The sequence below is a fragment of the Thrips palmi genome, unplaced genomic scaffold (assembly GCF_012932325.1).
Source record: "Thrips palmi isolate BJ-2018 unplaced genomic scaffold, TpBJ-2018v1 HiC_scaffold_5, whole genome shotgun sequence".
NCBI lineage: Eukaryota > Metazoa > Arthropoda > Insecta > Thysanoptera > Thripidae > Thrips > Thrips palmi.
Window position 1 is genome coordinate 3,826,782 of NW_023144632.1, and position 14,208 is coordinate 3,840,989.

The window sequence follows — 14,208 nt, forward strand, 5'->3', positions numbered from 1 at the left end:
ATGTAACAATTGTCTTGTTTGTTTTACAATATAAGGAGATGTGAGCTACGGGCAAAGCTATTGAGGAAGACACACACAGAAGACATACAATAAAAGGCAAAATAAAGAATACGGTAACCTGCACATCAACAGTAATGTGTTTGTTTGTTTAAAATAGCACCAAAATTTTTAAGGCCGAGGAAGAACTACGACATTTGAAAATACTGCAGGTTGCTTAATGAGCTTGTGACAAAAGTTACAGGGTATTGTCTACTTTGTTGGCACTCACAAATGCAAGATTTAAGGTGTGGCAATCTCTTACTTAAACATTTTCAAATACAGCCATGCCCCTCACAATTACAGGGACCAAAGAAGAAAAAAAGAGGTAAAATGGAATTTATATTCCCACAATGTTCAAAACAACAAAATCTTCAGAGACAGACCACACAACCATTTTAAAATAATGAAAACTATAATATATGGTTCAGTAGAATTGAACCAACAAATGTGGGGAGAATCTTACTAAGCAAAATAAATCTGACCATAATCCTGGGGGAAGGAAGAAATAGAGATGTGCGAGAACCAAAGCAAGAGACCAGGGGTAGCTAACTTATTAGAACATTTAACATCAGCACAAGAGTTACTACATTAATTTTCATTATGATATCTGGGCAATGCTCATGGGGAGCCTTTGCTGTTCTCTTCATTAAGACTCAATGAATCGACAATAGGCATAACTTTTACCTTAAGGTAGTTTTAGATAGAGTTCAAGATACAACTTTAACATTTCTCAGCTCTGAAATGCAATGTTATGTTAGCAATCCCTGCAAGGAATCCTGAAGAAAACAATAGATAAAAAAATGGATATACACCTCCTTGCATTTGAATTAGACTTAAACAATAAAGTACCATTCCATCAACTTATAAAGAAATATACATACCTGCTTTCATTCAAACACTTTTGAAGAAGGCATCGCATCAATCCATTCACCTCAACACATGTTCGTTATAAAGTCTTGATAACGTCTGCGAGTGGGACCTCACTAATGACCACCACACCCCTGACATACCACAACACTGTAATAAATACCATCAGGACAAACAGTTACAGAAAATAAGTTGTGATTAGCGGTGTTTTTCCCTGACATTCAGAGTAAATCTGTGTAGTTTGCATTTCTCTGGTTGATCTGGTGCATCTTTAGGCACTGCAGGGACACCAATTCTGATGCCAATTCCAAAGTAAACTTAAAGAGCAAGCTGAGTTTTTATGATGCCAGACCATTCTGTAGTAATACAAACTCCAATATAAAATGATAATGCCTTGTACAGTCAGGTAAGTGCCTCAAATGACTTATAATTAATCTGAATGTAAAAACCATCTTTAAGTTCATAAACATCACTGCTTGGACAAAGGTGGAAAGAGCACCCATTGCAAATATAAGAAAATTGATGGTACAAAACAGAGGGACATAGAACAAGTCTCAACTCTCTGTAATTGAGTGGAACAATAATTAACACTGTTATTCCATCATCCATGATCATGATGATGGAAAACTGTTGGGAAACATGTAACATTTAGTTGAATACGTCAATTGTGACAGGTGCATTATGTTGAATTTAGTCAATGTGTTGGAAATTATATGAGTGGGTCTGAACAGATAATTGCCAGATACAAAGAACACTTTGGATAGTTGTTAGTGCCAAACTACTTTAGAGCAGTGCACATATAGAAGAGAGTAATTTTAAATCAAATGCAGTTAAGCTACTCTTGGTTTAGCGTTTCATTTTGATACTGACCAACATTTGTGATAATTTCAAGCAAGTCCACATATTCAGCAAAGAGCTCATAAACTGCATAAAAAATAAAACGAATTTACATCAAAGGTATTTGTTAAAACATTAATCAAACCCACTACTTCGTCATCACAAATTAATCATGGGTAATGGACATCACAAAAACGATAAAAGGTCTCCTTGGTTCTACACTATTGCTTTATCAGGAACACCACCCAGCAATGTAATGTGTTGGACATGTCTAACAGGCAGTTACTTGGAGAAAAGAAAACTGCCTTTTTTGGAGACAAACTGACTTATCAACAAAGTTGCAAAGTACTGATTCATAGAAAGACTGATAAAACTGCATTTTTGGGGTCCAAAGATTCAGATAAACCCGACTAAAAGATTTTTGGAAGCTTAGCTTTACACTGAAAGCTTTGAAAGAAACAGAAAAAATATTTTCATTTCCCACTAACAACACTTTAACGCACTAATTCTGTTCATGTGTGCGAGTTGATTGAGATGACTAATACTGGGACCACAGACTAGAACTGTCACAAAACATAAGTGGGAAAAAAAGACACGTGTCAAACAAAAAATAAAATAAATAAATAAATAAAACTGGCAGTAGCTCAGGAGTTTAAAACTGTTTTCCTCTGACATTAGTAAAGAAAATAATGATAGAATTGAGGAAGTTAATCAAGTCACAAACCACTTCCAACAAGTAACTGCATTTGGAAAGAAAATTAGATGATTGAAAGCTTTCTCAAAACAATGGACCAGTAACACCATTAACTGAACTAGCAAAGTCAAAGCATCACAGTTCATATGTAGATCAAAAGATCATGTTTTGTTTTTAAAACAAGGAACATACATAGTATTTGACGAACATTGCAAAATGGACTTCAGAATATTAGACGAAGAATCGGGATTCTACAAACTGACTGCTTTTTAAAAGATCACACAATGATTTATGAGAAACCAAACAGTCACAATCAGTCAAATCAACATTTAGCAAAATTTTTAAAAGGAGCTTATGATCAAACTTATGCAAAGCATCACATGTGAAATCCTTGATCAACATTACGATTTTTTAATATGATTAAGATGAGGTAGTATTTGCCAGCAATAAAATAACAAGCACCATACATTAGATCACCCATCTACACTGAGGTTCACAAATGCACCAAAGAACTCACAAAATAAAATTAAAACATTTGTAGCAGGACATGGCAGGGATTCTACAGTAATGAAACAAACCCTGTTTTTCACATTTTAATCATTACACCATACAAATACAGTATACAGAACATCTGGCTTATTCAAAGAAGCAACTCATAAAACTGAATGGTTCTACATAAAAGTTAGCAGTCATAAAATTAAAAGGCATCCTCAGTCACACAACTGAAAAAGCCACACTACAGAATACCTGATCAGATAAATGTGCAAATTCATTGAAAATAATTACATATCCCTATAAACAATAGTAAGGATTCTACCCAAAGCCAGTGTTCTGTTAAAAATTACATTCTTCCTTCTTCTGTTGTAAGCAACTTCATGAACTTCGCCTTGGGCTGATGATGTCCAGAAAGTAGACATTCCTCTTGTTCTGGTGGCATTTCAGTAGAGTTGATGTTCATGAGTCGAAGTCCTTGACATCACCATTAAAAACAAAAAAATAGCTTACAACAAATGCAATAATCATCTAGCACACTATTGGTTTCTGATTTGAACATAGTCAATATAGGAGAAAAGAGGTAAAGTCTACAACAGTTTTGCTTGAGCAAAAGCAGGTTACGGGCATGGGGGGAAAAAACATGTAGAACAAAAGTAAATTTGTTTGAAGAGCCACACTGGTGTTGTGTCTGGAATGCGCCGCTAATGGCGTGTGGAGCTCCTGTGGGAGGACTCCCTCTCCTCCCGCCTCTCTCTGTCCCGCTCCCTCTCTCTCTCAGGCTCTCTGCGTGCAGTGGGGTCCCTCTCCCTTTCACGCTCTCGTTCGCGATCTCTTTCTCTGTAGCGTTCATCATAGTATCTGCAAATAGAAGATCCGAGTGTTAGCAGTTGTAGTCCAACAAGTTTCTACATCGCATGAAGTCTTTTAATTCGATCATGCATGCTAGATGGACAAAGACAATCTTTTCCCACTCCTGTAGGGAACCACTCACCTCGACTTTGAGCTGACAATGGGTCCAGCATCAGGGACCTCTGGAGACTTGGCGCGGGTTCGAACAGTCTGCCGCGTTGTACTGCGCACACACACAAAGTAAAAACACCAAAAATACCATCAGTGATAAGATACGACAGCCCTACATTTGGAAACCCAAACTTAATTTTTCTGATTTTCACAAGAATTGTGAAATTTGACAAGTTTTGGTATGAAGAAGCTTCCCTGAGGTGCTAATTCTGCCACCACCACAGATTGAACAATTTTCTCACCTGTCTTCACGACTGCGTTCTCTGTACTCCCTTTCGCGCTCTCTGTCACGGCTCCTGGACCTCTCAGCTGCTCTATCTCTGGAGTAAGTCTCTGCGTAGTACCTGAAACCAAAGAAAAATAATTGAAGCAACAGGATTGAACTGAGAGTACATTGCTTAGCAGCCGTGGAAAGAATAAGGGAACCAAACACAATATCTTTCAGAAGTACCAGGTGAATGACGCAGTAACAGTTCTGAGGCAGTTTGCATAATTACAGCTGTGTTGACACACTGTCTAAAGAGTTGTTCTGAGGTAAGAGACACAAGCTACTTGACCAGGACTTCTGAATGGGAAAGTACCAAATTGAACACATTAAAAAGAATTACACCCTAAATATTGTTAATTGTGAAAGAAATTAGAAAAATGCAAGTCCAACCAAAGAAGCAAACAATGCTCTTTTGCCTTGCTGACATTGGAAAGAAGTCCAACAATTTTGAGACAGATACAAAAATGGAAAGAGGAAAAAAAAAGAAGGAAAAAAGGACAAATCAACAAACTCCCCTCTCCCCTTTCAAAGAAACCTTACAAGCCATGACTTGAAGTGAAGATCAAGGCAGTAAAAGACGCAAACCAAACAAACATAGCCAACTGATCAAACAAAGCCGGTGAACAAGTATATAGGGAACCACTGAGCTCAGGCTGATTGCATTGGCAGCAAGTGCAACGTACGATGGCCAGGCCTGTGGTTGCTCTGGTCGGATTTTTCCTCGTACTCAGTGCAGTCCAGGTAAGTAAAAGTACAAGAAATTAACGTCGATGATAAACAGCCCAATATGCAATGGAAAAAATTACTGTTATGCTGCAGATTCTCCCAACACATGGGAGTGAAGGAGTACGGCTGATCCTAGTCGACCAGAACCACCTCACAACCGCCAACGCTACACTTGGAGGTGTTCTTGGAGAACTAGCCAGAAGAATTGGAATCCAGACTATTGTATTTGCGGCAGCAGAAGATGAAATCGAAGTCGACAAAAATACGACGACGGTTCAAATTACCGACAGCGATACCGGCCTAAACATTCAAGTAAGAAAAGAAAAAGACAGAGAAAAAGAGAACCATAAAAGAACCCAGCAACTTATTTAATTTTATCAGGTCACAGGTGATGAGGACTCAGTCCAGGACGTCATCGAAGCAGTGTCGGCTGCGGTAGAAGACACAGGAAGCGACGTCACAGTTCAAGACAACACTGACGAAGACACCACCGATGCGTCTACAGACAGCGCCGTCGTTGGAGTCAACATAACCGTGGTGGACACAACCGAAAGTGCCGACTCTACCACCACCACCGAGGCGACCGAGGAAGTTGACTCTGGCATCAACGTTGACGTCAACGTGAACATCCCCACCGGAGAGACCCCGACTGAGCCTGCTACCACCGAGACCACCGCCGAGGTCGACACCGGCGTCAATGTCAACGTGAACATCGTCACCGGGGAGACCTCGACTGAGGCTGCCACCACCACCACCGAGGCCGCCACCGAAGTCGACTCTGGCATCGACATAAACGTGAACATCGTCACCGAGGAGACCACGACTGAGGCTGCCACCACCACCACCGAGGTCGACACCGGCGTCAATGTCAACGTGAACATCGTCACCGGGGAGACCTCGACTGAGGCTGCCACCACCACCACCGAGGCCGCCACCGAAGTCGACTCTGGCATCGACATAAACGTGAACATCGTCACCGGGGAGACCACGACTGAGGCTGCCACCACCACCACCGAGGTCGACACCGGCGTCAATGTCAACGTGAACATCGTCACCGGGGAGACCTCGACTGAGGCTGCCACCACCACCACCGAGGCCGCCACCGAGGTCGACACCGGCGTCAATATCGACGTGAACATCGTCACCGGGGAGACCACGACTGAGGCTGCCACCACCGTGGCCACCGCTGAGGTCGACACCGGCGTCAACGTCAACGTGAACATCGTCACCGGCGAGACCACGACTGAGGCTGCCACCACCGAGGCCGCCGCCGAGGTCGACACAGGCATCAATATCGACGTGAACATCGTCACCGGGGAGACCACGACTGAGGCTGCCACCACCACCACCACCGAGGCCGCCACCGAAGTCGACTCTGGCATCGACATAAACGTGAACATCGTCACCGGGGAGACCACGACTGAGGCTGCCACCACCACCACCGAGGCCACCGCCGAGGTCGACACCGGCGTCAACGTCAACGTGAACATCGTCACCGGGGAGACCACGACTGAGGCTGCCACCACCACCGAGGCCGCCGCCGAGGTCGACACCGGCGTCAATAACGTGAACATCGTCACCGGGGAGACCACGACTGAGGCTGCCACCACCAACACCGAGGCCGCCGCCGAGGTCGACACCGGCGTCAACGTCAACGTGAACATCGTCACCGGGGAGACCACGACTGAGGCTGCCTCACCTACCACGACCGGCCGCCGCCGAGGTCGACACCGGACGTCACGTGAACATCGTCACCGGGGAGACCACGACTGAGGCTGCCACCTCCACCACCGAGGCCGCCGCCGAGGTCGACACCGGCGTCAACGTCAACGTGAACATCGTCACCGGGGAGACCACGACTGAGGCTGCCACCACCACCGAGGCCGCCGCCGAAGTCGACTCTGGCATCGACATCAACGTGAACATCGTCACCGGGGAGACTCACGACTGAGGCTGCCACCCCCCACCGAGGCCGCCGCCGAGTCGACACTGGCATCACATACAACGTGAACATCGTCACCGGGGAGACCACGACTGAGGCCGCCACAACCGAGGCCGCACTACGCCGAAGTCACTACTGCACGACATCACTGACAGCCTCACCGGAGACGACCCCCATGCACTGAGGCTGCCACACCACCACCGAGCCTACCAGCCGAGGTTGTCATGACATCAACTACACGTCACCTGACGCTACCACGACTGAGGCCGCTACAGAGGGGTCTACTACCGTCACTGACGCTACCACAGAGGTTCTGACGTTTCACTGACGAGCCTACTACCGTCACTGACGCTACCACGACCGAGGTTGTCACTGACGAGCCTACACCGTCACTGACGCTACCACGACCGAGGTTGTCACTGACGACCTACACCGTCACTGACGCTACCACGACCGAGGTTGTCACTGACGAGCCTACCACCGTCACTGACGCTACCACGACCGAGGTTGTCACTGACGAGCCTACCACCGTCACTGACGCTACCACAACCGAGGTTGCTACTGACGAGCCTACCACCGTCACTGACGCTACCACGACCGAGGTTGTCACTGACGAGCCTACCACCGTCACTGACGCTACCACGACCGAGGTTGTCACTGACGAACCTACAACCGTCACTGACGCTACCACGACCGAGGTTGTCACTGACGAACCTACAACCGTCACTGACGCTACCACAACCGAGGTTGTCACTGACGAGCCTACTACTGTCACCGACGCTACGACAACCGAGGTGGTTACCGAGGAGCCGACCACTGCTGCAAATGATGATAGTGAAGACAGCGACGAAGACGACTCTAAGTCCTCTAAGTCCTCCGAGTCCTCTGAGTCTTCAGCGTCTTCCTCCTCGTCTTCCTCCTCGTCTTCCTCCTCGTCCTCCTCCTCGTCTTCAGAGGAAGACAAGGACGTCTGGATTCGCAACAACTGGTCCTGGAAGCCCCAAAAGCCTCAGCGACCCGCCCGTCCTGGCCGCCCGGTTGGCCCCCGTCGTCCTCGCCCTGAAGGTCCCGCAGTTGTTCTCCCCGGCCCCCAGGGCCACGGATCGTGGTGGAATGTGCCCGCACCCGCCGTGCAGCAGCACCACGTGGTGTACCACCACTACGCCCCCGTCGTCAGCCATGTGAGCCACGTGAAACACGCCGTGCCCGTGAGCCACGTCGGCCACAGCGTGCCCGTCAGCTACGTGAGCCACGCCGTGCCCGCCAGCCAAGGCGTCGTCTACCAGCAGCTGCCCTACGCCCTCTCCCACCCTGGGGTCGCTCCCCAGTACAACCCGTTCGTCGTCGACGCCGCCCGTGGCCGCGGATCCCGATCCCGCGGCGGCCGCCCCGTGCCCTACTTCCCTCTCTCGTACCAACGTCAGGTAGCCGCCGGCCTGCCTTGGGGACCTAGCGTGGTGGACCGCCCTGCCCGCCCCGCCCGCCCAGCAATCCTGGCACCAGCCGTCCTCCACGGTGAGCCCGCCGTCGACGCGAGGCCAAGCGTCCTGGCACCAGCCGTCCTCCACGGCGAGCCAGCCGTCAACGCGAGGCCAGCCGTCCTCAGCGCAGAGCCCGCCGTGAGGGTGTCCCGTCCCCGCCTGCCCCGTCCCGACGCTCGCCGCCAGAGGAGGCCCTCGGGCCAGGCCCAGCAGGTCCCGCAGGTGCAGCCCACACTGGTGCTCGGCAATTGAGCGCCCCCGCGCTGCACGAGCAGGCGTCGTGACCCGCCCAAATGATGCAGCAGCAATAAACAACATTCCTAGTAAATTGTCGTTCCGCTTGCAAGCCAATGAATCCAAAGGAAAACCCGGACCACTCCCACAAAGATTAACCTCGAGAAAACTCAGACAGGGTATCAACACACAGGAAGGTTCAGCCCATTTACAAACACAGCTCCCAGAAAAAGAGACCTCGATTCGCTTCCAATGTCGTTTCTTTACTCGTTCCATGCCGGCTCCGGCTCAGTTCAGAAACAATAAAAATAGACAACAGAATGTCAACCCATTCCGCTGCACCAAGAGCCGCTCGACTTAGCTCTCTCGTAGTATTTAAAGGAATGAATGAACAAATCGCAAATAGTGTGAAACGCCAACATTTTGTAATCGAAATCTCACGAGTTACTGGCAGCCACAACACCTTTGTAACCATGACCCAGTCACAGCTGAGTCGGGCGACCAAACATCTAGCCCCCCCCCCCCCCCCACCGCATACAAAAAAAAAAACCAAAAAACAAACATCACAGCGACAGCAACTTACCTCTCTCTGTCCCGCTCCCGTTCGCGGTCCCTCTCCCTGTCCCTGTCGCGCTCGCGGCTCCTCTCGCGATACTCGCGCTCCCGACTCCTGGACCTCTCACGACGGCGGCGGTGTGGCCGATCCCTGTCACGAGATCTGGAGCGTTCTGTGGGACAAAAAAAAAAAAAAAAAACCATGGTCAGACATTTCACAATTGCAATGAAAATTTGTTATTAAAAAAGGTCAAGGCTAACGCACCTCTACGGCCAGAGCCGTAGCTCTTGGCCTCCACACCATGAAGCGTATCTTGCAGGGAGCTGATGAGGATCTTACACCTGTCATCGTTGGCCACCTTGGACTGCTTGATGAGGGAGATTGCTGTCACTAGTGTTTCAATTGCGCTTGCATATTCACCTGGAAAATAAGACACATATCATGAACACAGTGCAACTACAGTTCTGAACAAGGAAACTTAAGGCCAAATTCCTACCCGCAGCAGCATCTGAAACAGCTCGAGCAATAGCTGAGCTAGAAACTGTTCTGTTGCGACCCATGATTTCTTCAAATTCAGGTTCACTAATAGGAGGAGGCCCATCGGGTCTGTGGTCTGGTGGGGGAGCTCCATACGGAGGCTAAAACAAAAGAAAGGCAAATGAAGAGACAACGTCTAACATCTGTGCTGGTAGAGAAAACCAGCAGCAGGTAAGGCTTTGGTGATCGAGATAAAATGTGGCACAATTGGCACAGACCATCAGTTTGAAAGGCTAAAAAGTTCCCTTTGTGTCTCATCAGTCACAATAAGAAATTACAACAACCTTTTTTTGTTTTTATTTTTTGTTTCAACAGACTGTTGAAACAAGTATACTTGAAGATGACAGATATTTAAATGGCAGTCATATCAAAAGCTCTTACAGGACCACGACAAAAAAATTTAGAATGTCGGTTTAGGCACCCACAAAGCGGATTTAGGCCTGTTAAATTGAAGCCACACTAGTTCAATCACTCAAAGCCATCAAAATGAAACATTTTTTTTTAATTGCAAAAAGATATGCAGAAAGAAAAAAACTCAAACTTACGCGGTCACTGTTGGGCCAGCCGCGTACCTGGGTAGCTGGAGGCGGTGGTCCGTACGCGTGGGGGGGTCCGTGGGGAGGCATCTGAGGGGGGCCGTGAGGAGGGCCATGCGGGGGGCCCTGCTGAGGGGGCACTGGGTGAGCGGGGTGGTTGGGGTGTCCAGGGTGGGGAGGGTGGTTGGGGTGTCCGGGGTGGGAGTGTGGGGGCGGCCCCTGGGGTTGGTGGCCGCCAAAGAAGGCCGGATTCACGTGGGGAGCTGGGCCTTGAGGTGGGGGGCCCCCGTGAGGAGGAGGGGGGCCTCCAGGGCCTGCACAGAAAGAGACAACATCAGCCACACGGAGGGATGGATTCTCTACGCAAATCTCGCAAGATAAAATCTTAGAAAAAATATTTTTGAATTCATAGACTTAATATTTTGGAACATATAATGAAAGTAAATCTTCAAAAATAGTTATAATGCAGATGTAATAGTTATTCAAAGAAAAAAGACCGATGAAATGAACATTTATTTATCAAAAGGATTAGTGGGTCATGCCAGGGTAGAGCCCCTTTGTCTATATGAGTACGAAAGATATGCATCAAATAAGAATCACAGGTCAAAACATGCAAAAAACAGCAGTTACAGCAAAATTAAAAAGTGACAGACAAGCAAATGAGAAGATGGTTTGTGTAATGTAGTGAAGTTCAGAAGCTAAGCCATTAATTATGTGTAACAAAAATAAACTATCTGACCTTGTTAACACAGTATCAAACTGCATTCTCTACATCAGACAGTAACAAGAAAAACATGCATTTAAAAAATTATATTATTAATAACTTAAAGAAATTATAAGGTGGATTAATTGAAAATACTGAATTGCAAATACAGGCACAGCAGGGATGCACAAAATTAGGTGATGAAAAACAGATGTCTACTCTGCTTGCAACAGGAAGCATACATACTGTACTAACAAGTGTATGCTCACACACGCAACAAAACACATTTTATTATATATGGGCCATCATAATTAATTAATGACTGGGAATGGGAGATGCATCAGGATCACGATCACTCACCACCCATCTGGCCGGGTGGTGGGCCCCTGGGGGGCGGACCCTGCCCAGGGGGTGGACCTTGCATTGGTGGGGGCTGGTGTTGTGGGAATCCCTGTGGCTGCCCATGATGGGGCATGCCTGTCAACAGACACAAAATGCACCGAGATTGGCTAGTAAATAAGTCAAACTACCGATCTACCAATGTCAACTGCATAGCCAGTTGTGCGTGTTTCGACTGTTTAGTATGAGAGTGATGTCCAATCCCAACCACACCAGAGTTAATGTGATGTTAAAGATGATGATAATAACACAAATGAGTTACTTCTTGACTAATTTTAGACACCCATGCAGGTCAGAGAAGCATGCTCTGATGTAGAGAAAGCCCGAGTCATTGAGATAGATAGATTGCAAATGTAAAATAAAACACTTTGACAAGTATATTACACGAATAAAAAATAATTTGGAACGAGATTTAGACTAATAACTGCTGGTAGGTTTTCAGTGTTATGTGCTCAATGAGAACGAAATGGATTTGATCCGTTTCATGTCTGCACCCCTCAACCATATCACAAAATATTTCTGAAGAGGATGAGTCTGTAATGTAGTACAAGAGTAAAGACACCTGTTACCATGATAAACGTGCTTACCTGGTGGCCTACTCCAATCAGGGCGTGGGGGTGGTCCCCTCTGGTCTGGTCCTGGACCGCCTGGTCCACCAGGCCCAGGAGGAGGACCTCTAGGCGGGCCTTGCCCTGGAGGCGGAACCTGGAAGGGCTAAAATAAAAACAACAACTTAACAAAAGAACTTGGACAAAACGACACAGGCTGAAAAAGAATTGATGACAACTAGTATACTCACTGGATAGTCGTATTGGCCAACCATGCCTGGCGGAGGTCTCTGCTGCTGAGGAGGAGGACCTTGTTGGGGCGGCCCCATTGGCGGAGGTCCTAAAGTGAGACTCAATAGTTATTGGATAAGGGTTGGTAAATTCAACATGAATGGAGAAACACACTGTACCTGACATGCCATTGGCCCTGGGGCCGTTCCAATTGTTGTGCTGGAAGCCAGGGGGTGGCCCTTGGTTGGGAGGGCCCTGGTGAGGGCCTTGGTGCCCCATGGGGCCTGGCATGCGGGGACCGCCTGGGCCGCCTGGTGGGGGCATGCCTGGAGGCGGCATGCGTCCCCGAATCCCTTGTGGTGGTCCCATCATCATGCGGGGACCGCCCGGGCCATGGGGTCCATGAGGACCGTGGGGGCCGCGAGGGCCATGGGGGCCTTGCTGGTGATGACCTGAGTTGGGAGTGGGTGCGGGACGAGTCTTGGACTGTGACTCAAACTGCAAGAGAAACCAAGTGTCAAGAGATGCCTAAAGATACGAAACACAGGAAGGTATTAAAAATACACACAGGAAAAGCAATTTAAACACACCTGATTTAAAGCTTGCTTTGTTGGGAAAGTCACAACGGGACACTGTCCATGTAGTTCCTTCTTGCACAACCGATCCATGCACATACGCATGCTCTGCTCTGACCCAAGAGAAATGGCACAAAAACCTTTTGATTGGCCATTAGCTCGATTCTCAAAAAACTTAACCTCCAGGAAGTCGTTAACACCAATTCCAAGAACAGCTTCAGTAATGTCTTGATCAGTTGTCCACTGTAGAGAGAAAATGCCACAATATACAGGGATTAGGACTGAACAGAAAGACTAAGTGATTATTTTTATTCCGGCCAAGTAAGTTCTTACCCAAGTAAGATTACCAACATACAGTTGGTAGCGTCTTCCACCATGGTTGGCTTGGACGTTATTAGATCCATGATGGTAGGATGGACCTCCATTGTTTGGAGACCTATCGTTAGTTTGGGCAGGAGTGCCCGAACTGCTGCTGCTTGTGTTCAGCTGCTGACTAGCAGGAGGTTCACCCTCTCCACCACTTGGAGGTGCTCCAATCACATCGTCGTAGAGATCAACACCATCATTGCCAAACTCATCCTGCTGAAATTAAAGAGATAACAAAAGGTATAACAACAATGGTGGCATAGCCTCAAAAGCTCTCCGTTTAAAAATTCGACACCGCGGCATCAGGAAACAGGCACTGGGCATAGAGCTCAGAAATCCATCAATAGGGTTGGAAATGAGGAAAAAGTCCTCCAGAAGCACTATACTCAACGACCAACCATGGAACGAAACCGGACCCCATAACCTAGTCCATGGAGCCAAAGTAAACAAGGGCTACACAGGGCCTAACCATTTACCACAATAAAAATTAAACAAGAAACAACGCCACCAAGCAAGGATTCGAGGTAAAACAGCGGGAAATGTGTAACCCGGTCTAGACGCCAACTTGTGTTATTTTTCTCTATTGTGGGTAGGTGTGACTGAAGGCTTAGCCCTCGCAGAAAATGCTCAAATAGAAAGTAAGGAAATAAATACACAAACAAGGGTAAAAAAATGTAAAATTGATAACGGGAGATAAGTACGACCTCTGGAATTTATTTGTGAAGTGACGCTATTGCGACAAAATTTCACTATGCCGGCAAGGCCAACCTCGTACAGAGGGCTACATCACCTTGCCTCAAAAACAGTTTCAAGGTGGAAATATGAGATAAATTCAGGCCGCTGGTGAAAAGGGCTCACTGAGGTAAACTTTGACAACAACTTCAAGATCTTACCTGGCCAAAACCTTCTTCTAAATCGTCGGCGTACAAATCAATATCCACGCCATCCGCCATTTTCTTCAATGATGAAGCCGAGCCGTCGTCGAAAAACGCGAGAGCCCAAGCGCGACGCGGGCCGAGTACAACCGGAAGCCGCAAGGCGCCTCAGAACAGCCGTCCGTAGCCAACCTCCAAAGTCCGAGACCGAACTTGAACGAGTCATAAAATTAGGAAGTTTGGTCTTAATATGGAAAGGAAATGTAAACGCGATTCTGT

General features: G+C 47.3%; 2 protein-coding genes across 15 annotated transcripts; one reads left to right on the forward strand and one right to left on the reverse strand.

Moving 5' to 3' along the window:
* Window positions 1–1,340: 1,340 nt before the first annotated feature.
* On the reverse strand, window positions 1,341–14,093 carry LOC117651395 (cleavage and polyadenylation specificity factor subunit CG7185). Of its 6 annotated transcripts, none has more exons than XM_034395409.1 (14): window positions 13,948–14,093; window positions 13,022–13,267; window positions 12,704–12,931; window positions 12,293–12,611; window positions 12,134–12,222; window positions 11,922–12,048; window positions 11,296–11,412; window positions 10,242–10,546; window positions 9,656–9,797; window positions 9,424–9,579; window positions 9,187–9,331; window positions 4,195–4,296; window positions 3,924–4,004; window positions 1,341–3,790 (listed from the first exon to the last, which is right to left on the reverse strand). In XM_034395409.1, exons 1-14 carry the CDS (start codon window positions 14,005–14,007, stop codon window positions 3,634–3,636), a joined length of 2,274 nt encoding a protein of 757 aa, XP_034251300.1. In that variant the 5' UTR covers window positions 14,008–14,093; the 3' UTR covers window positions 1,341–3,633. The 6 variants fall into 6 exon arrangements, with proteins under 6 accessions (XP_034251300.1, XP_034251302.1, XP_034251301.1 ...); XM_034395411.1 differs by having other exon boundaries at window positions 12,134–12,192; window positions 13,022–13,270; XM_034395410.1 differs by having other exon boundaries at window positions 10,269–10,546; window positions 13,022–13,270.
* On the forward strand, window positions 4,844–6,937 carry LOC117651401 (polysialoglycoprotein-like). 9 transcript variants are annotated; one of them, XM_034395427.1, is made up of 6 exons: window positions 4,844–4,961; window positions 5,040–5,258; window positions 5,328–6,110; window positions 6,372–6,461; window positions 6,546–6,635; window positions 6,721–6,937. In XM_034395427.1, the coding sequence occupies exons 1-6, from the start codon at window positions 4,905–4,907 to the stop codon at window positions 6,895–6,897; spliced, it is 1,416 nt and encodes a 471-aa protein (XP_034251318.1). In that variant the 5' UTR covers window positions 4,844–4,904; the 3' UTR covers window positions 6,898–6,937. The 9 variants fall into 9 exon arrangements, with proteins under 9 accessions (XP_034251318.1, XP_034251319.1, XP_034251317.1 ...); XM_034395428.1 differs by having other exon boundaries at window positions 5,328–6,083; window positions 6,345–6,461; XM_034395426.1 differs by having other exon boundaries at window positions 5,328–5,963; window positions 6,210–6,461.
* Window positions 14,094–14,208: the final 115 nt, after the last annotated feature.